This window comes from Phacochoerus africanus, chromosome 15 (genome assembly GCF_016906955.1).
Source record: "Phacochoerus africanus isolate WHEZ1 chromosome 15, ROS_Pafr_v1, whole genome shotgun sequence".
NCBI lineage: Eukaryota > Metazoa > Chordata > Mammalia > Artiodactyla > Suidae > Phacochoerus > Phacochoerus africanus.
In genome coordinates, this window is record NC_062558.1 from 130981113 (window position 1) to 131002839 (window position 21727).

Sequence of the window (21727 nt, forward strand, 5' to 3'; positions counted from 1 at the left end):
CTTTTGAACAGACACATGAATTTTCCTTTTTGTAAGTGCTTCTTTTAGTATGATAATTGGGCCACTCAGCTTTAAGATTCTACCTCTTTCTGCAGAGAGGTAAAGTCAAGATATCAGCAAGTCTCTGTTCTGCCTGCCATCTCCTTTGCTCCACAGCTAGGAGCAGCTTCCTTAGGGATGACCAGCCTAGTAAGGAGAGAGCCTCCACTGAAGTTAGTTCATCTTTAGAGCAGATTGTTTTTAGGGAAAGAGAAGTTAGCATCTACTGTATGATACATGAGAAATTGGTTAGGGTTCACTATTTTAATTATCAGTAATCAAAATACTTCTGAGTGACTAATATGTAGAATTTAGACAGAGGCTTTATTTTATCCTTCTCCCAAATGTGAAGCATTAACATTTGTTTTCAGTTGAAATGTTCCCTCTGAGTTTTGGCCCCAGAATTGTAGAGTGCACAAAAATAATAAAAAGAAAAACACTTGATATGTTTTAAATTATGTTCTCATAGAGCGTGTATAGTGGGCTGACTGCCTTTATTCAGAAAATTGGAACCGTCGGCAAGAATGATGAGCTCTGCTTTGTTGCCAGCCTTCCTTCTGATCTTTTGAATATCATGTTTTACATGAGGGCAGCATATCAATGTCAACTAATAATACTCCGCTGAGTTTTAAATCTTACATTGGTTCACTTGGGATTATTGGGAGGCACAAAGGGAGTTTGTGCCACATCCTCTGAAAGCACGTAGCTCTCTCCATATGGCTTATATCCCATCAACAAACTCTTAGGTGGAAAAGTCTGGATTGTTTAGTTGTATGATGTGTTATTACGTTACTTGTAAGCTGGTAACACTAATTTATGGGCTAATTTAAATTTTAATATTCTAATTTTGGGAAGTTAGAAAGATTATAGAATGTAAAAAAACTTTTCAAGACTGAAAAAGTAAATTTAAAGGAAAATTCTTAAACATTCTGTTAATATGGTCAGGAGAATAGGAATAAGATTGTGGAGTGTTGCTTTATACTATACAGAATTCTATGAACATAGCTTTCTAAGCTTTTTTACTAATTGAAGTCATTAAAATACTTTTTTTTTTTCTTTTAGTCTCTTGTCCTCTTAGGGCCGCACCAGTGGCATATGGAGGATCCCAGGCTAGGGGTCTAATCGGAGCTGTTGCTACCAGCCTATGCCAGAGCCACAGCAACCCCAGATCTGAGCCATGTCTGCGACCTACACCACAGCTCATGGCAACGCTGGATCGTGAACCCACTGAGTGAGGCCAGGGATCGAACCCACAACCCATGGTTCCTAGTCGGGATTCATTTCCTCTGTGCCACAACGGGAACTCCCAAAATACTCATTTTTAATCCACTTTTTGATTTTGTTTCTTGACTGCCAGTAGGATTTATGCAACATTTAGTGTGTGTGCAAGTATGTTAATAGCCAGTTTGGCAAGCCCCTGGCACTTTCTCACCTCTTAGTGTCAATACCGTGAGAACTAAACGTGAACTTTCAAATTGTTCTGTAAATGAAGAAACAAGATTTTTTTTAAGTAGAGAGTAAGCTGAAAAGTAATTGAACAATATTATTTAATAGCTCACACATATTGACTGTTTACAGTGACAGGTGTGTCTTAAAGCCTTTTCCCGTAGAAACGCACTAACACTAATAGGAACTCCTCAAGTTTTATGAGCTTACCCTACTTTATTGATGATAAATCCTAGACACAGACCAAGTAAACATGCCCCAAATCTATAGCAAATTAAATGATAAAGCTCAGAGTCAAGCCCAGTCATCTGACCCAGAGCCCAGGCTCCTAAGCTGTCTGTCACACTATCTCTGTGCATGTGTTAAATCTGCAAGCTCCTTTCTTCCCACTTTGATTTATTACAGTAGTGTTTCATTCTTATATTTGTTTCCTGTGTGACTTCTCTGCAGAGGCTTCTGTGAATGCAAATTTTGCAGATGCCTTCAATATACAGTATCTCTTCACCTTTGTTATTCTAGAAGGTATCAGTGAAGCTATGAATCCCCCCCTTTTTTAATTGAAGTATAGTTGATATACAATATCATGTTAGTTTCAGGTATACTACGTTGTGATAGATCCTCTTTTTCAATAGGAAAGTTGCTGAACAATTAGTTATGAAACAGCTTTGAGTTTCTCCCAGAGTAGACTTATTTATCCTTTTGCCGTGAGGTATAACTTAGAGACAAGCGCTCTTTTCAGAGTGTCCTTTCCTACTCTTTCAATTTTCTTTTCTCTAAAGTAGTTCTTCCTTATCAAACATTGCTTCTCTGTAAATCTGGTTCAGATAACAATATCTATCAATTGAAATCTTCTACTTTTTCTTGTTGAGATCAAAATAACAGGTAGCTTTTTTAGTGTCTGAACTGTTAGTGTTTGATGATGTTCATACTGAAGCAAAATTGATTTATAATTTTTATTAAAATATCTTCATTATTTCATCACAGTTATTAAATAAAAATATTTCTGTTATGACCACTTATAGGTGGTGAAATTGATGCTTTGTTGCTGTTGTTTTCTAGGGAAGTATGGGTAGTATTACCTGCATCGCTTGGAAAGGTGATACTTTAGTTCTTGGAGATATGGACGGAAATTTAAATTTTTGGGATTTGAAAGGCAGAGTATCCAGGTATGAGTCAAGAATGCAGTCGTGTTATTTGGTTTAAAAAACAAAAACAAAACCTTTTGATGTGGTTCCATTGGAGACTTATGACTTCTTAATAAGTGGAGTCACTAACCACAGTCATGGGTGTCTTGGACTCTTGGGTTTCTTGTCACTGAACTGGGGAGGAGGGGCCTTGAGCCAAACTTTGGGTCATTCATAGAAGACCTTCACCTGCAGGTGGCCCATACAGAAGTGCTGGGACATTATTCCAGCTGTTGTTAAAGAGTAGACCTTTTCTGTCATATGTGGCCCTTGTCCCAGGAAGTAGCGTGATTGTCCCATCATGTCACTAGACCTCATCAAAAACAGGAATAGAGGAGTTCGCGCTGCGGCTCAGCAGAAATGAATCTGACTAGCATCCATGAGGACACAGGTTCGATCCCTGGCCTCACTCAGTGGGTTGAGGATCCAGCGTTGCCATAAACTTGGTATAGGTCACAAACACGGTTCAGATCTGGCACTGCTGTGGCTGTGGCGTAGGCTGGCAGCTATAGCTCCAATTCAACCCCTAGCCTGGGAACCTCCATATGCCAAGGGTGCAGCCCTAAAAAAAACAAAACAAAAAAAATGTAGAAATAGAGACATTGGGCATATTTCTCAGTGACGAAATACTGCTCTGCTTCATATTGGTATTTTTGTTTCTGTTTGTCCTCAGAGGAATACCTACACACCGAAGTTGGGTGAGGAAGATTCGTTTTGCCCCTGGTAAAGGAAACCAAAAATTAATAGCAATGTACAATGATGGAGCTGAAGTGTGGGATACTAAAGAGGTAGGCCCAGCCCCACGTGGGAAGTGCACTGCATGTGAAGCGGCGGGTCACAGGAACCGTGTGTTTTTTCCTTCCTTCTGATTTAGAAATGACAACTGTATGATGGGTTTGTCAAGCTTCCTCCTCTTTTTTTTTTTCCTTTTTTCTTTTTTCTTTTTTTTTCTTTTTTGCTGCACCTGTGGTTTGTGCAAATTCCTGGCCAGGGATTGAATCCGTGCCACAGCAGCAACCCAAGCTGCTGTCGTGACTATGCTGGATCCTTAACCCACTGAGCCACAAGAGAACTCCTTGTTGAGCTTCTTAAAACAGTCTTCTTCCTTTAGAATTTTTCTTTATGGTATTTCTGCTCTCAAGGTGACCGCTCAACAAATTTTTAATGTTATCACTATCTTTGGGACCTTTAAAATGCAGTCTACCTGTGGAAGCTAGATTGGCAAAGACTGTTCAGTTTTAAATGTGAGCCAGCTAGCCTGGGAGCTTCCATATGCCTTAGTGTGTCCCTAAAAAGGCCAAAAATAAATAAAGTAAGATAAGATAAGATAAAATATCAAAAACATGATCTGGGCCTTGGCCACAGCCACTCTCTTTCCTTGGCCATTTAATCTGGAGTGATAATCATCTTCCTCTTCTTTACGAAACTGACAGTCACATTCACTCCTGCAGGTTCAGATGGTGAGCAGTTTACGAAGTGGAAGAAACGTCACCTTTCGGATATTGGACGTGGACTGGTGCACGTCAGACAAAGTGATCCTGGCCTCAGATGATGGGTGTATCCGAGTCCTGGAGATGTCCATGAAATCCACGTGTTTTAGAATGGATGAGCAGGAGTTAACCGGTATGGAGTTCCAGGGAAGAGCTGCTTCTCTTTCCTTTCAGTCTTGCTGTCTGGGAATCTGAGTTGAAGAAAATGTATTAACTTAAAGCCTCAGAGTTTTTACTGCTGAGCTGCTGGACTCTTTGTAACTGCAGACGGCATCATTCCCAGCTCTGCTTTACTGAGTGCTCCTTCCTTGACCTTCTTCTTGAAAGCTTTGTCAAAGATCACTGTTGACGTTTATAAAAATGTCTTCTTTGGACATTTTTAGGAGAACTCAGCAGAGAACATGCACCTGGTGATAAAGTGCTACTGGCTTTTTAACAGTGAGCCTTCTGTCCTTCACAACCATATATATCCTAGAGAAATCATTTGGAAAGTGTTCTGAGAATGATGAATTTTGATGCCTATCTTATGACTTGTTAAAGGGCCAGTCAAAACAAAATTAGATGATTGTGTTACCTTACCCTTTTTTGTATGGTGGTTTTGAGAATTTTTTTTACCAGAATGAAAAACATTTTAGTAAAAATAACTCCCATGTGACTTTAAAAAAAGAATGAGAAGATTGTGAATGAACCCACCAATCTATGTGAAAATCAGTTTTTGTCTGATGAAATGGCGGTGTTCATCCTGGGAAAATACTTTCAGACAGAGAAAGATATTCTGATCTAAGTGGAGCAAAGCAGGGTACTTCCTGCCTTGGGTTCTCCAGGCCCACCTTTGTGTACACTCTAAGTGGTCTGATGTGTAAAAACCACACAGAAGAGACTCGTTTAGTCATTTATTGAGTTTTATCATAGACACTGTCCACTCAGGGAATTGTCTGTACCTTGGTAAAGTCAGTCTTTGGTACATTCAGAAACAGTAACATTTTGAAAACCTGCTTCTTCCTGTTGCGAGGCACTAGCAGTTGTTGCAAATGTTGCTTGGGCTACCTTTAACTTGTGTTGGGGTGCTTCTGTTTTTGTCACTGCCACTGTATTTGGGAACCACTGTTTCTTACTCTGTAACTGACTGCCGACTGGCAAGGCGGAAATAAGAGCCCTGCATTCCCACATCTGCCCTGGAGACACCTCCTCCCAGGGAGGGACAAGCATAAATTTTCATTGTAAACCTAAAGTTACTAAGGAAATTGGGGGAACTTGAAGGATGGTTTTTCTTTTAATTTAGGTAAGAAGAAGTGTGCAAATATAATGTAAATGTTCGAGAAGCTTTTCTTTGACCTTTAATTTAAAATCTGAGTCTAAAAATCTCCAAAGCCAAGGTAGCTTGTTTTTAAATTAAACTGACTGCAAAATTAGAGCCCATTGTTAACCCGCTTTTAATACCATGCTTGAACATCTAACCTGCAGCCAGACTTTAGATTACAGTTTCCTTTTAAAGTTTTCCTAATATTGAAAAGAAAAAAAAAATCATTCCTATCCAGTCTCTAGTGGCGCCATCTCAGCCAGAAGAGAAGATTTTTAAATAGTAGTGGGGAGAGGTCATTAAAATTGTGCATATATTCCACAAATTGAACTTTACACTGAGAACAGCACTAAAAACTGGTGATAGTGTAAATATGGGGTTAGGAAAAAGATGTGTGTGTGTTTGCTGTCAGATATGTGTTGATTCGATCTTGGAAAACTATGATATGTTTCTTTTCTGAGGCATTAGAAATATATTTTGGATTTACTGATGTGGGGTAAAAATAAAATTATTTTAGGTCCTATGCATTCATACAATACTTAATATATTTTCTTCAGTTTTCCTTGATGACAAGTAGAGAAAATCATGATGTATTGATTCGATCTGTCCATTTTCCTAGAATAGTTCAGTCTTCTTTCTCTCCTCCTTCCTTATGTACATTTGTGTGACAGTGCCCCCCCCCCCGCCCCCCGCCGTGAAGGGGCAGGTTAGACAAATGTAGAAAACTAGAATCCGTTTTTATGTTAGAGAACTCTTATTTCCTGCTGCCGTATTATCGGGGGCATACAATAGGATAAAACAATCTTAACATTCTTTTTAGCAGCTTATCTACAAGGAATCCAGGAGCATGAGGCTCGTTTAATAACGTTGCCTATGATGCTGTGTCCATGCCCTTTGAATACTGTCAACGTGTCGTCAGAGACTCTTCAGTCTAACTTCCTCCCCAGCTCTTAGCCCGAGTATCTTAAGTATCGCTCACAGCGAATAGACTTCCGGTTGCCACCAGATTTACACATGTTCTCTGCTGACTTCTCTGTAAACTATCTACAGCTGAAGCTTCATAGTGGTAAAAAATTGTAATTATTGAAAGAAAAAAAAAAAAAACCTCTGCTTTTTGTCTAGAGCCTGTGTGGTGCCCTTATCTCCTCGTTCCAAGGGCCTCCCTCGCCTTAAAAGCCTTCTTGTTACATCAGCCCTGGAACGGACGATATTCTTTGGACGTTTCTCACATGTAAGTTTTTTGCATTTTTGTCTTCCTTTCTTTTTTTTTTTTGGTCTTTTTGCTGTTTCTTGGGCAGCTCCCGCGGCATATGGAGGTTCCCAGGCCAGGAGTCTAATCGGAGCTGTAGCCACCGGCCTACGCCAGAGCCACAGCAACCTGGGATCCGAGCCACGTCTGCGACCTACACCACGGCTCATGGCAACGCACTGAGCAAGGGCAGGGATCGAACCCGCAACCTCATGGTTCCTAGTCGGATTCGTTAACCGCTGCACCACGACGGGAACTCCTTGTCTTCCTTTCTTAACGGATTTAAGACGGTAGGACACTCATGAAAACCTGCAGTGGCCTGTACTCTGGGCGTAAGGACTCTGGCAGATGTGGCTCTTGTTTTCACGCCTCCAGACTGGGACTTGGGGGAAGTGTGGGTCTGCAGGCAGCTGTGAGGACGCAGGCTGCTCTCAGGGCTGGGCAGTCGTCTTAACAGTCTGAACATGGGGCATAATGAGTGTGAAGAGGGCCACATGAGGCCAAGAGGAATTTGGGGACAAGATTAGATCTTCTTAAAAGCAGCAGGAAGGGGCCTGCTTCAAAGGTATTTTATGTTTTATAGCCTGTCTCATTGCAAAAAAACCTTCAGAGAATATTAGTGGTTCTTCGTTAAACTATCGCAAGTGTTACAGGACATTTGCCATGTGGAATGCACAGATAGGCGTGGATTAGGGGAACTTAAAAAATAATAATGGGCGGAGGTGGTTCGTTCTCCAAAAAGTTTCTCTTAGAGAAATGAATGTTCATTTTGCAGAACAGAGCAAGCAAATTCCTGTAGTCGTTGCTAAGTTCCTTAATAACATGAATCTAAACCTGATAGTTTTTAGGGTTTCACTGATAAATCTTACGGCTTCTTGAAAGCCAGAGACCTTCTGTGCTCCTTATTTTTTTCTAAATAAGATAAAGGCAGATATTAAAGATGATGGGTAGGTTCCTGAGTAGACTGTTGATATTTTGGTCTACAACTAGGTTTTTAACCAGGACCAAAGAAGTTGTTTGTTTGTTTTAAATTAACTCACCTTTTTTTCCGGTGAGGAAATAAATGGTTTTAAATGAAGAGAAAATGAACTCATTTCAAATCTTTTCTTGGTACAGTGATTATCCAGAAAATGAAGAAATAAAGAATCTCCTTCAAGAGCAGTTGAACTCACTGTCTAAGTAAGCACTCAATTTACATTTTATTAGAAGATAAGAATATGAAAAGGAAAAGTGTAATGATTTAGGCTTTTTAAAGTTGAAAAAAGCTTTGCTTTAGAAAATATGAGTGGCCCACGGGGAGATGATTCTATTCACAGAGTTTGTTTCCCTTTAGAATCTCTGTCTTGTAGAAGTATTGCACTGCTCTGGTCTCGTGTCAGGGCCGGAGTGGAAGCTGCGGGGGGTGGGGGGGGGGGTGAGCGTCCTTGTAGCTCAGCCCAGCTCCACCGAGACCCCCTGCGAAGCCTCGCGGTAGAGGATGGACACAGGGCTTTCCTCTCCTCCAACGAGTTCTCCGTGTCAGGTGCTGTGTGTGCACAATTCTGGCTAAGAAATTAATAGGCTCCCTGGAGCCAAGAGCCTTTAAAAATATGTCCTGGGAATAATATTGGCAAGGAAGTAGAAAACTATGGGTCCAAGGAGTTCTTGGCAAAACAAACATTTTTTCAATTGAGAATGTTTCACGTATATTTTAATATTTAATAAGTTAACAATAATGGAATATTTTATTGATGTCAAAATTAAAATAATACTTTGTTTTCTCTATTTCAAAGATAACATTTGTGTTTAAATGGAAAAGAATAGATTTAAAGACTGATCTCCCCTTCTTCCTGATTTATCAATATATTTGGCTATTTTGGAAATAATCAATTTATAAAAACACTAGTCCTTCTTCCTTAAGTATTTCATTTTTTGAATATTTTCAAAAATAAATTCGGAATGCCTCTTCTCTGCAGTATAAACTATTCCTGATTATTAGCAAAATCATTTTATCAACAACAACATTCTTGTTACTATAGTTAGGCAACTGTTCATATTTTTCAAAACGTGAGTTGAGTTACTTCAAGAAGGTAAATCAGAATTAGAGCCTTAAGCTGTGGTGGGTAGTAGGTACTGCTCCAAGCCTCGATACACTCCAAGCCCTATAAACTTTTGCAGTTTCAGGGTCATGGCAAAGTGACTTATTTTCTAAGTTCTGAACATACCCTTTGATTAAAAGTTTCCATTTTAAGAGTATATTGATTTATCTCCTTTATGCTGGATTCAAAATTTTTGTCTTGCCTTTGTCTGGGTTCCTGTCTGCAGTGACATCAAGAAACTCTTGCTCGATCCAGAATTCACTCTCTTGCAGAGATGCCTGCTTGTTTCAAGGTAAGACTGTTTGAAGTGTTCTGAGTAAAAGACCAGCAATTTCAGGTTCACTCAATTTCTCTTACTGAGGGTTGTTAGTTAAGACCATACTCTTTTAAATCTTAGAAAATATATCAGTTCATCCTTTATATTTGGCTTACAATTAATTTTGAAAGCATTACTACCCAGAGGGGAAATACATTTCAGACATGAGATCTAGGCCTTCTCTGTTGCACAGACTCCCTCCTGCAGACAGACAGCTTTTTTTTTTTTTTTTTGTCTTTTTAGCTATTTCTTGGGCCGCTCCTGCGGCACATGGAGGTTCCCAGGCTAGGGGTCGAATCGGAGCTGTAGCCACCAGCCTATGCCAGAGCCACAGCAACGTGGGATCCGAGCCGCGTCTGCAACCTACACCACAGCTCGCGGCAATGCCGGATCGTTAACCCACTGAGCAAGGGCAGGGACTAAACCCGCAACCTCATGGTTCCTAGTCGGATTCGTTAACCACTGCGCCACGACGGGAACTCCTTTTTTTTTTTTTTTTTTCAGACAGCTTTTTAAAACATTACCTACCAAGGGCATGTCCTTAAATTACGAATAAGTTATATTTAGAAATAATAACCTACGCATTCTTCCTGTACAGGAGAATCGTCCCTTGTTTTTAAAAACAAAACAAAACAAAACGACGGTTCCCTCCACTCCCCAGAGAGTAAATAGCCTGTTATTTCCACACCTTCTCTAGTCAGTTAAACCAGAGGCGCTTCTTCCTTAACTAGTCCTGAGTGAAAGGAATGCTAATGGCAAACCAGGTAAACAGTGGCCCAGCTTCAGAACCATGGTGTTGCTCTCAGCACAGAACGAAGGGGTCCCGTGCAGCCAGGGCCCTGTGGCATCTGAGACCCAGTAACAGGGCTGGAGGCCTTGCTGCCTCCCCCGCTCCCCGCCCTCCACGTGGTCGTTCAGGCCACAGCACTGGGCTCCCAGCACGCAGGCCCCGCTCTGCTGTGTGCGCTCAGTGGAAGCTCGGTTTCACCCTCGCCAGGCTGTACGGGGACGAGTCGGAGCTGCACTTCTGGACGGTCGCCGCCCACTACCTGCACAGCTTGTCCCAGGAGAGGGCAGCGAGCACGATGGCGGCGAGAGAACCCGCCCCTCGGGACAGAGTGAACAACCCACTGGATATATGCTATGATATCCTCTGTGAAAACGCCTATTTTCAGGTATTCTCTTCATATATTAAAACCGTTAAAGCTCTGTCTTTGCACGTATCTTAAACCTGGGGAGCTTCTGAAGTAAAGGTCCACGTAATAGAAATGAGTCCCTTGGCACAGTCACATAAAAAAGGCCTGACTCAGGACTTGAAAAGCTCATAAATGCTTACTGGGCTTTTTAATAGACATTAAAATTTTATTATTAACAGTCTTTTAATTTTTGTTGGTCTTAACATTGTTTAACTTGGTTCATTTTACTTTTCCCAGTTTATTAATTTTCTGTACCTAACAAGTACTTCATCTACTTGGCTTGAATTTGCTGTTCTGTGTATATAAAGTTAGCTTTGTAATTGTTTAACCTCCACTAGAGGACAAAATTACCCACAGCGACTTTCCTCCCAGCTCAACTGAAGTGCCAGTTTCTGTAAGCAGGCACACTTGCACACAGATGATATATTTCAACATTTTTTCTTCCCAGATTCTTATTAAATTGTTGAATTTCTGTGAAGTTGATGATCTGATAACTCAGAAGTCAGAGTAATGTTTTGACTTTAAGTAAAATTTAAATAATGCAAAAGCCTTAAAATCCAGGCTCAATTTTCTCTCTCTCTCTTTTTTTTTTTTTCCTACTCTAGAAATTTCAGCTGGAAAGGGTTAACCTCCAGGAAGTGAAACGGTCAACTTATGATCATACGAGAAAATGTACAGACCAGCTACTTCTCTTGGGTCAAGTGCGTCAGTTTTTATAACTTTTTTTGTCTCAGAGAGTTGCCAGTTGATTAGTATTTTACAGCATCGCTTGTATCTCTCTCTCTCTCTCTCTCTCTCTCTCTCTCTCTCTCTCACACACACACACACACACACACACAGACATACACATACATTTCTAGCATTTCCCTGAAAGTGTGAGTGTAAGTTTATGCTTTCTTTCAAAATACGCCTAACAAACGTTCTGAGAAGCAAAGTTCCATGGTTAACCAGCTTGTAATTTTGGCTTCCATAATGTCACATGAGGCCTCACTTGTTTTGTTTTTATGTCTCTGAATTGACTGGTGCAAAGCTTCAGTAAGCACCTGTCTAAACCAGACTGTGGTTTTACATTTGTCCTGAAGAAGCAGTGCTGTACTTTTTGTTCAGCTTGTGTGTATATAAACAGTGTTCATGAGCAATTTTTGAAAATGAAAGTCTTCTTTAAGCTAAAACTTCCGTGTTCCTAATTATGAATTTTAAAAAGTTATGGTAGAGGACCGTAGTCTCATAGTTAGAAGCACTGTTTCTCTCATTAGACAGACAGAGCCGTGCAGTTGCTACTGGAAACAAGTGCCGAGAACCAGCATTATTATTGTGACTCACTGAAAGCCTGTTTGGTCACAACGGTCACCTCGTCAGGCCCCTCGCAGAGCACCATTAAGCTGGTGGCAACTAATATGATCGCCAATGGGAAACTGGCAGGTAAGGCGGCCTTCATGGATGTGTTTGTACTGTTCTGGAAAATCGGATCCCTTCCTAGGAAAGAATCTGCTTGTTAGGAATGTTTCTTTTATGTAAATACAGCTGGAGAAAAATAGAAGGGTTACTGCTAGCAGTTTATAAGACGACCATGTATATTCACTCTAAACCAGAGCATGTTTTGAAGTGTAGAAGGAGCACTGTCAATAGTTGCCAAGACTGGAGGCGTAAATGGGACAAACCTGGGCACCTTTAGTCATGAAAACCGGTGCGTGAGGGGGGTGTTTCTGGTGTATTTTCTGGACTATGTTTGTGCTCCCAGCCCCGGTCGCTTGAGTGGTAACACTCAAACTTTGTTTTAATATTTTATTTTAAAATACACGTCAGTCATGTCTCCAGCAGGTATAAAATGTGCAGGATCAAGTCAGATGGTGACTTTACTCTTCGGTGACTCGTGAGAGAGACAGCTGCAGTGTCACTGGCAGGGCTGCTGTTTTGTCTTCCAGAGGGCGTCCAGCTGCTCTGCCTCATCGACAAAGCTGCGGATGCCTGCCGCTACCTGCAGACCTATGGCGAGTGGAACCGGGCAGCCTGGCTTGCAAAAGTAGGTCATCCTCGTAGTGCCTTGAACACTTGGGATAGAAAGTTCAGGCTTGAATTTTTTTTTTTTTTTTAACTTTTTAGGCATATGGAAGTTCCCAGGCCAGGGGTCGAAGCAGACGCCACAGCCATGGCAGTGCAGGATCCAAGCCTTGTCTGTGACCTACATACAGCATAGCTCACGGCAACACTCATCCTTAACCCACTGAGCGAGGCCAGGGATCAAACCCAGATCCTCATGGATACTAGTGGGTTCTTAACCTGCTGAGCCACAATGGGAATTGAAGTCTTGAACTTTTGACTCACTCATGATTTGGAAGCTTTTTTTTGGCTGCAAAACTGCTTTGCAAATGTTTTCTTTCCTTCCTTTTTTTTCTTTCTTGTTTTCCTTTTTTGGTTGTGCCTGTGGCGTGTGGAAATTGCCAGGATTAAACCCATGCCACAGCAGTGATGATGCCAAATTCTTAACTGCTAGGCCGCCAGGGATCTCTTGCAAGTATCTTCTTACAACTTTCATGCTCTTTTTCTTTGAGTATAAATTACATTTTTTTTCTTATTGCAAAATGGAACTTGCACTGGTAGCAATTAAGTGAAAGCAGCTGCCTCGTCTCCCTGCTTGGGAGTGAGCCTGGAGGACAGCCCAGAGGTGGTGCCAGGCCCGTTGGTCCCAAAGCCGAGGCTCTTCACCACTTCTGGCCACAGGGAGGCAGCAGCATCAGGGTGGTGCCTCGTAACGCAGAGCCTAGCCTTTGTTTCATAGGAAAAGATCCCATTTCGATTGACTTCTCATTTTCCTTATATACATGGCGAGGGTGTCTTTGTTTTTAACTTGGGGCTCTTTCTCAGGTTCGTTTAAATTCTGAGGAGTGCGCCGATGTTTTGAAGCGGTGGGTTGACCACCTTTGCTCTCCTCAAGTGAACCAAAAGTCGAAGGCCCTGCTGGTCCTCCTCTCCCTGGGCTGCTTTTCCAGCGTGGCTGAGACGCTTCACAGGTACATGCGGTGTCCACGGCCGGTCAGGCTCACCCGTGATCGGTCATCTCATGCTATCTTGGGGTCTGCCAGGTGGATGTCTGGAGTGAAAAGAGAATCATACATTTTAGGTTAAAAAAAAAAAAAGAACCTAAAGGGGATGAAACAGTCTATGTTTATTCTTTTTTTGGTCCAGGAACTCTGTTATTTTCCTACCAATACGCTAGTCAAACCTAACCTGTTTAAAAAGAACAGCAGCGAGGTCTTTAGAGACTTGGGAACACTTCAGCTTTGAGTAGAACAACTGAGGAGACGTCTAGAAAGCAGTAGGAAGGGTGACAGAAAGCGTGGCAGGTTGTCCCCTCTGTGCATCTCGAAGGCTGACACCCATCACTTACAATAGGACGTGTTATTTATTTGAAACTAGAGCGGTAGGTTGAGGCAAATATGGCCAGAGATTACGTATTAACTCTGGACGGTAGGTACATGGAGCCTTGTCCTATCTCTGTAGGTTTCTGTGTATTTCAGCAATGTCACAATTTAAGTATATAGGGACATGAGAAGTCTGCCCTCCTTCCCTCTGAGCTGGATCTGAGGAAGGTGCTGGTGTGACACACAGCATGGGAGAACGCGTACAAGTCTTTGTGCAGAGGAGATACACCCCGGGCTGGTTCTGCCCTCAGATGCTGTTCACAACGCCTGACCCGTGTTTTGTTCTGTTGAGCAGCATGAGGTACTTCGACAGAGCGGCCTTGTTTGTGGAAGCTTGTCTCAAGTACGGGGCGATTGAAGTCAGCCAGGACACTGATATCCTTTGCTGGGATGTACGTGCGGAGGGGGAAGCAGGTGCCACGAGCGGGTCTTAGATGCCTCTCGGCTGCGCTACCTGGGGAGAAACCATTTTATATCGAGAAAGGTCCGTATTCGGACTCGCCAAAGCCAGGGAAGAGGGAGAAACGAGAGGGAAAGAATCAGAAAGAAGGTTGTTGCACCACCGGCATCAGCTCTAAGATGGGTGGAGAGGTAGGGAGAGGAGCCCAGATTCTGTAATATCCTGTTTGAACTCAAAAAAGAAGATAGAGGAACTCGTCTGAGAAATACAGGAGGCTGCCACTGGAATGAATACATACCAGGATGGATCAGGAAGAAGGCCCTGCTGTTTTCCAGAGTCAGAGTCCAGCGGGGCCTAGTCATCGTTAAGGTCGAGTCAGTCTCCAGTCCGCTGCTACTGCCCCTCAGAGAGGCGCGCGGTGCGGACAGGTCCCTGGTCCTCCTCCGACCAGCAGCGCTCCCCGTCTTCCACACGCCACTTGAGTCACATGTTTTTCTTTGAAAAGAGTGGGCCTGAGAGTCCAGCTCCCAGGTCCCTGTGTTTGCAGAGGCTGTGTTCTCACTGCACTTTTTCTTGAATTGTTGTCTTGGCCTCATTTCTGCATGTCATGGGTTTGATTTTCTGTATATTTTTTACGGAAAATTAAGTTGAATTCCATATCCTTATCTCGGCACGGGTGAGGTTGACACTAGGTCGGAGGAGACGTTTTGATGTCAGGACCGTGGAGCAGGGCTGTGCCCATCCCAGCACCCAGCTCTCTGGGGCTCTTGCCTTAGCACAGAGATTCTTCGTAAATAGCATCTCTCAGTCAAGCCAAGTCTGCCCCCACACTGCCAGGCTCTCAGACTTTCAGCTGGGCATGGGGCATGCACGTGAGTTTCCCTTTCCATCTCTGGTCTTTAGTCGCACTTAGCCTTGGAGAAGCTGGGGCAATATGAGTTGGGTCTCGTAGCTGGGGAAGCCTTGGACTCAGTTGGTGCAAGTGATCGAAGCATTGCACCCTTGCAGCCGGGAGTTGCCCTCCCCGGGACAGGATGAGGTGCGGGCTTCTCCCGTGCTGCCCTCCTGGGAGCCCTCAGCCCCTCCTGGGCATCCTTCTCTCCTGCCCATGAGAGCCTTGCGGAAAGAGCTCTCTTTGCCCTTGTTTTCCTTAACTGGGCTTCACAGAAACTCATCTCTGCTATATATGCAGATTATGCCCGAAGTTTGAAGAACCTTGGATTTAAACAGGGAGCCGTTCTTTTTGCTTCAAAAGCTGGAGCAGCTGGCAGAGATTTGCTGAACGAGCTGGAATCCCCCAAGCAAGAACTGACTGCACAGTGACAGGTTCCTGTGTGCAGGTGGCCGGGGTGTTGGTCTGGCTGTGGATGGTCGCAGCCCAGATGCACGAGGATGCCGTCCCTCCGGGGGCCGTGTCACCACACGTGCTCGGCAGTATATGGACGTTTACACTGATGGAGCCAGTTCCGGGACCTGTGTTTATCAGACAAAGATGGGGACACTTCAGGTTTTGTAAGTGTGTAACATTTTCTACTTTTGGAGACAGAGCTTTAAGCGTCCCTGGAAATACTTTTAATTTTTTTAAATCTAAAATTCAAGCAACCGAATTGCTTTTCTCACCAAGTAGACTTAGATCCGTAGTCAAGGCAGTTTGTGAGGCCTGCTCTGGATTATGTGCCCCGCCTGTGCTTAGACAGCTGCTCCATACACACCGAGAGAACCACGTGAGCAGAAGGGTGACTGACCGTGACCATCCCTTGTTTTCTTACCTTGAAAACACAGCCGATGATTTCCTGAGTTAGGCAGTTGCTAAATTTTGTAATTTCAGGCTCATAGGCTCATAGAGAAAGGTTAAGCTTTATACTTTGTCCCAGTGTGTGGGGTCTTGGATATTTTAGACTCTAACTCCTTCTATGGTGCATTACAGTAACCTCCTCTTGGAAGGCTCTGTGATTTAATTTCCTGTCCTTGTGTTCTTCCAGTGACCAAACTATATGAAATGTGACTCTTGTAAATTATTGCTGATAATTTAAATGTGTATAACTTACAGAAATGATAAATAAAAAGGGAGTTAATCCCGGCCAGGCCTTCGTGTTCTCTGAGCTGCTGTGCATGAGGCTGTGTGCTATGCTGGCGCGTCAGGAGCTGGTCCAGCCGTCCACCCTCCAACATCCAGGCCGCTCTGCTGAATCCGGAGAAGCCGGGATGTGGGAACTCAGGGGTGCGGCACCGAGCACGACCAGACACCTGCAGCTGGGCTGCCTCTGGGTTCCTGGGTGGGCAGGCGCAGAAGAGCGGGGGGCGTGGCCTTCCTGTCTTTCTCCTGGACACCAGGGCGGTGTGTACCCTTGCAGCCCCCAGGAGGTATGGTTCTTAGGTAGAATCGTAGTCTCTGCCCTTAGACATCAGCCAGCCTGCCCCCTTGGACAGAAACTGAGGTCCATGGAGAGGGAGGGCCTGTCCCAGGAATGCTTGTTCCCAGGCCTGCTTTGGCTAACTGTCCTAGAAGAAACCCTGGATCCATTCACTCACAGGTCCTGTAACTGGCTCCCCTTCCTGCCCTGTCTTCGCCCCGGCAGGTTCCATAGAATTTTTGGCCATGGGCGAACCCAGCTCTCTTTATAGTGTCAAGATAGATTTTATTAATTCAGCCATCAACTAGCTAAAGGAGAAAAGAATTCTGGCCTTAGTAAGCTGAGGGGAAAATGAAGAAATTCCAGCATCGGGCATTTTGAAAAGTAAATGTGCTTTGGATTTGAGGCCAGCAAATAGGCGATAAGCCTCTGCCTGATCCCAGGGCTGGAGGAGAAGGCCAGGCACAGCCACGCTGAGCGGAGAGGGCCAAGAGCCTGGGATCTGTCGCAAACCAGCTGGTTAGGATGGCAGCAAGGCTGTATCAAGACACAACTGAAAGTCCATTCCTACCAGGGCCTGGACCTCCCTGCCCTGTGACCTTGTTGTCTCAAAGCCAGAACGATGCTCCTCTCCCCTCTGGTGAGCACTCAAATTCAAGAGCAGACAAGGGTGAGTGACTGTCACAGGCAGTCTTTCTGGACCTCAGCTTGCCCTTTCACCTCAGATCTCTAAGCACGTTGTGTTATCAGTGTGTTAGCAAAGGAGGCAGCGGGAACTGGAAAGGAGAGTGACAGTGACTTTGAGGCAGCAGGCACCTCCTGCAACAAGTCCCCAAGGGTGCGCTCAGCAGACCCTTGGCCCTTCCTTTGGCAGCGAAGCCTGGGTGGAGGGGAGAAGACCTGGCTGGTGGCAGGGCTTGTGTGGGAGCGAGGCCCTTCCTCTGCCATTTCCTGTCGCTCCCTGTTCCCTTTTTCCTGTGCTGTTGCTAAGTGTTCTGCCAGGGGTGGCGTGTTGTCAGCCTGTCTGCACTCTTGCCATAGGTGTTTCCATCACTTTGAAGGTGGGCACAGGACGTCTTGTTCTTCTAAAACAGGCATCAGAGCATCATCAGGACAAGCTGCACGTCCCTCCCAGATGCACCTGATCAGAGACTCTCTACAGAACAGAATAGACCTCACCTCGATGTGAGCACGGTTCCTCTCTCGGCTGTGTGTGGCCTGGAGGTTTCATCTTGCCTGAGGACAGTAGTAGGTTTCAGTGAGTCCTGATCATCCGTAGCATTTCATTCTCCTGAAGTGAGTTCGTTACTGAACTGTTGTCAGGCACGAACACGAAATTGCGCTGCGAGAAAAGAATTCCGTAAGGCAGAAATGACAGACAAGCGAGAATATTCTCCTAGCCATGGGGCCCTCTTTCTTGGGGATCCTGCATATAATTGATGTGCTTGACCCAACATGTGAATGAAGGAAACCTTTCAATTACAAGGTAAAGCATTTTTGGAGTTCCTGCTGTGGCACAGTGGGTTAAGGATCTGTCATTGCTGCAGCTGTGGAGTAGGTCACAGCTGTGGCTCAGATCCATTCCTGGCCGGGGAACTTTCATGTGCTGCCGGTGCAGCCAAGAAAAATAAATAAAATAAAAAGACAACATTTTTTAATGGGGTCTATTTGGAAGGTAAGGGTGTTTTAAAAGTAAAGGAGCTGGCCTTTAGGAATGCACTTCTCCTGAGAACTGCTAGAATCCAGGTAGATAGATGCGCAGCCCCAAAGGGAGCCTAGAGAAGCGACTGTCCCACTGCCTTTCTTATCTGGAAAGACTCTTCCCCTGTATTTACTGCATCCACCTCGCTGGACCCATGCGACTGGGAATTGAACTGAACAAGCCCTTGCTTGGTTTAAGTTGCTGATGTTTGCCAAGCACAGGCCAAGGGAAATAGACGGTGTCCCGTTAAGCAGCTGGAAAGCGGTCCTAGAGGTTACTATTCTAGAAAGACTCCGACAGAAGTCAGTGCAAGTGGTGTTAAGAATCCGATCCTAGGTCGTGCTCTTGGAAACGCTGTTCCTCATTGCAGGGGACCTGCGGGAGCCACGCTCTGGCTAACACAATAATAGTCAGCCGAGCCCTGGGTCTCGCTCTTTGCCTCTGCAAACCTGCTCGGCAATGGTTCTGAACACCAGTGCCCAAGGTGTGAGGCAAAGAGGAAAGTAGGCTCAGGACAGTGGACCCTGGGCAGGTTGTCACCTGAGTCTCATTTGTAGAAGGGGGATGGTATTGGCCGCCTCCCAGGGTGGTTGAGAGAAGGATGACATGCGATGGCCCGTCAGGCTAGAGGATGCTGGGCAGTGAGCCTGCTGGTCTGGCAGACCCTGTGCTGGGACTCAGCCCCTTGCACCCGAGAGGAAGTTGAGGTCTGGAGGTGGGAAGCAGCCTTAGCCATCTCCCTGCTTCCGCTGTCAGCCCTGCTGTCTATTCACAAAGCAGCCAGAATGATGCTTTAGACACGGAGTCTTGCCAAATGCAGTCCTGGCCACACCTCTCCAGTGGCTCCCACCACATGGAGTAAAAGCCAAAGGCCTTGCCAAGCCTGTCCAGAAGGCAAGCCCTGCGTGATCCAGCCCTGCCCACCTAGCTCTATGTCGGCCCTTGAACGTGCTAGTCCGTCCTGCCTCAGCACCTTTGCCCTGGCTGTGCCCCTTGCCAGGAGCTCTCTTCCCCTGCCATTCACATGGCTTGCTCTTCCCTGGCTAGACCTCTGCTCGGATGTCACCTCATGAGAAGGGCCAGCCCTGATCCACTCCTACAAACAGGGTCCACGCCCCCTCTATTCCTGACCCTGCTTCATTTCTCTCTCGAACACCTGGCTTGCTCTCGCGATTCTAAGCTCCATGAGGGCAGGGTGCATGCTTTCCCGAGTCCTCAGAGCCCAGCAGAGGGCCTGGCATGTAGAAAGCCCTTGATAAATGAACGGAGGGTGAGGAGGTCCTGTTGTGATTCAGCGGGTTAAGAAGCCAACTAGTATCCTTGAGGGTGCAGGTTCGATCGCTGGCCTCACTCAGTGGGCTTAAGGACCTGGCATTGCTGTGGCTGTGGACTAGGGCTGTGGAGTAGGCTGGCACCTGCAGCTTCGATTTGACCCTTAGTCTGGGAACCTCCATGTGCTGCAAGTGCAGCCCTAAAAAGGAAAAACAACAAAAGAACAGATGCGTAACAAGCGGCCCTAGGGGGCAGCGGAGAAGCGGATGGCTAGGTTGTCCCTGTGAGAGCTGGCGGTGTCTCCTCACAGGCCTGGCGGCTCCTGAGACCAACTTCCTGAGGACTTCTCCCCACCTAAGATGCTCCCTGGTCCCTGTCCCAGGTCTCCTGCCCAGGAGCCTGTGCTTCTCCATGGCACCCAACCCAGGTCCCAGGCCTCAGCCAGGAAGGGCCATGTGGACCTGGACCACTGACGGGGTGAACTCTGAATGCTGTCGCCTGCCACTGGGGTTCTGGCCACTCTGTCCCTCTCAGCAGTTCTCTGAGCGCCCAGAGGTGCACCTCCCTGAGGCAGTAACACACTGGGGGCCCCGGGCCACCCAGGTCTGACTCCCAGCTCTGCCATTTGCTAGTTGCGTGATCCCTGCCCAGGCTATCTAGCATCCCCATGCCTCAGTTTCCTCATCCATACAATGGGCTCAGTGGATGCTTTTTTTGATAAGCGGTAAAGCTTTTGGGACAGAGAACTTGGCACGGTGAATAGTGACGAATGTTGGCTCCCATGTGGCCTGGTGCTGTCTGGTGCAGGGGGAGAGTTATCAGCAGTCTGGAGGCCTCTCCCATCGGAGGAAAGCTGTAGGCAGCCCTGGGCTTTGCACAAGATTCACCTCTCCCCGTGTTCTCCCCTCAGAGAGCCAGGCGAGGTTCGGTACATCCTCACTGTTCTGGTGAATGAGCCTCCGTGCAGCCCTGGAACACCCCCTCTCCCCCTCCAAGAATGGAACCAGGGAAGGCAGGATGCGGACAGCATGTCTGGTCTCACTTTTTATGAGCAGCAACTGTCTGAGTGGCCCCAGACACAAACCATCAGGAAGGAGCTGGCAGAGAGAGACCCAAGATGCTTGTTCCACTCCCCCAGCGGGCAGTAAGGATTCCCCATAACATGCACCTGTCTGCCAAAAGAGCCATGGCCCCAGCCTCAGACCCGGGTCCCAGGTCCCGACACCAGGGAACAGAGGCAAGGACTCCACCCTCGGCGCCTTCTCCCCTCCCTGCTGCCCTGCAGCCCCTCCCTCCCCGTCACTGGGGCAGTCACTGCCTGGGGCTGTGTCCACAGCCAGGTGATGTCTCATCACCCTGCCGAGGCTGGAGTGCCCCCTGCCCTGACCCCTGAAACAGCTTTCCAGCCCTGGGAGGAGTTTGAGTGCCAGCCTTGGAGCCTGAGAAGGGAGGAGGGAGGAGGTGGAGGAGTAGGGGGAGGAGGCGGAGGGAGGGGTGGAGGAGGGAGGGAGAAGGGGAGGAGGAAGAGGAGGAGGAGGAAGGGGAGGAGAGGGAGGGGGAGGAGGGGGAGGAGGCAGGAGAGGAGGTGGAGGGAGGAGGAGGGAGGGGAGGAGGAGGGAGGCGGAAGGGGAGGAAGGAGAGGAGGAGGGGGAAGGGAGAAGGGGGAGGAGGAGGGGGAGGGAAAGGGCAGAGGGGACCTTTAAAGGGCCCTCTTTTGCTGGCTCTGGCCTGGAGCCCTGCATTTTGCCACGGAGGAAGGAGGGGAGGAGTGCTGTGCCCAGCCTGGAGCAAAGGCCCATGAAAAGCCCTAGCGCTTTTCTGAATTGAACTCAGTAAAGCCCGGAAGAGAGAAGCCCTTTGCAGAGATCTCCCCAGAGCCTCTGCCTGGTGTCCTCGCAGGCACATGATAGGGACACCATAAATATGGTCACAGCTGTGGCTCAGATTGAATCCCTGGCCCAGGAACTTCCACAGGCCACAGGTGTAGCCAGAAAAAGAAAAAAAAAAGTGGGGAGATCAGATCATTTGGGAAAACAAGACATGTGGAGACTCGCAATGCAATCAATACTTTAAAGGCTCTGAGAAGTCCTGTAATAAAGAATCCTATTTAACTGTGTTTCAGCCAGCAAGAGCTCAACACATTTGACCAGGAGAGCCCTTCTCCCCTCTTGGCTCCCCTTTCCTCCCACTTCCCACTCCCTCCCTCCCTCCCCTCTGAGCATCCCATGGAATCCGAGCTGAGTGCTACCTGCTCAGTCACCTGAGATACACAGGGACCC

At 46.1% G+C, this 21727-nt stretch overlaps 1 protein-coding gene across 3 annotated transcripts in view; it reads left to right on the forward strand.

Moving 5' to 3' along the window:
- WDR11 (WD repeat domain 11) overlaps nucleotides 1–16202 on the forward strand; it is a 55464-nt gene extending 39262 nt beyond the window's left edge. For 2 of the 3 annotated variants that reach the window (XM_047759989.1, XM_047759988.1), the window contains exons 17-29: nucleotides 2545–2651; nucleotides 3343–3457; nucleotides 4121–4292; nucleotides 6582–6690; nucleotides 7825–7887; nucleotides 9013–9078; nucleotides 10100–10277; nucleotides 10904–10999; nucleotides 11555–11720; nucleotides 12224–12321; nucleotides 13164–13309; nucleotides 14016–14095; nucleotides 15286–16202. In XM_047759989.1, the coding sequence (XP_047615945.1) occupies nucleotides 2545–2651; nucleotides 3343–3457; nucleotides 4121–4292; nucleotides 6582–6690; nucleotides 7825–7887; nucleotides 9013–9078; nucleotides 10100–10277; nucleotides 10904–10999; nucleotides 11555–11720; nucleotides 12224–12321; nucleotides 13164–13309; nucleotides 14016–14095; nucleotides 15286–15443 (1554 nt within the window). In that variant the 3' untranslated portion in view covers nucleotides 15444–16202. Of the gene's footprint in view, nucleotides 1–2544; nucleotides 2652–3342; nucleotides 3458–4120; nucleotides 4293–6581; nucleotides 6691–7824; nucleotides 7888–9012; nucleotides 9079–10099; nucleotides 10278–10903; nucleotides 11000–11554; nucleotides 11721–12223; nucleotides 12322–13163; nucleotides 13310–14015; nucleotides 14096–15285 lie in introns of those variants that run through there. The other variant, XR_007132155.1, reaches the window with a different exon arrangement.
- Nucleotides 16203–21727: the final 5525 nt, after the last annotated feature.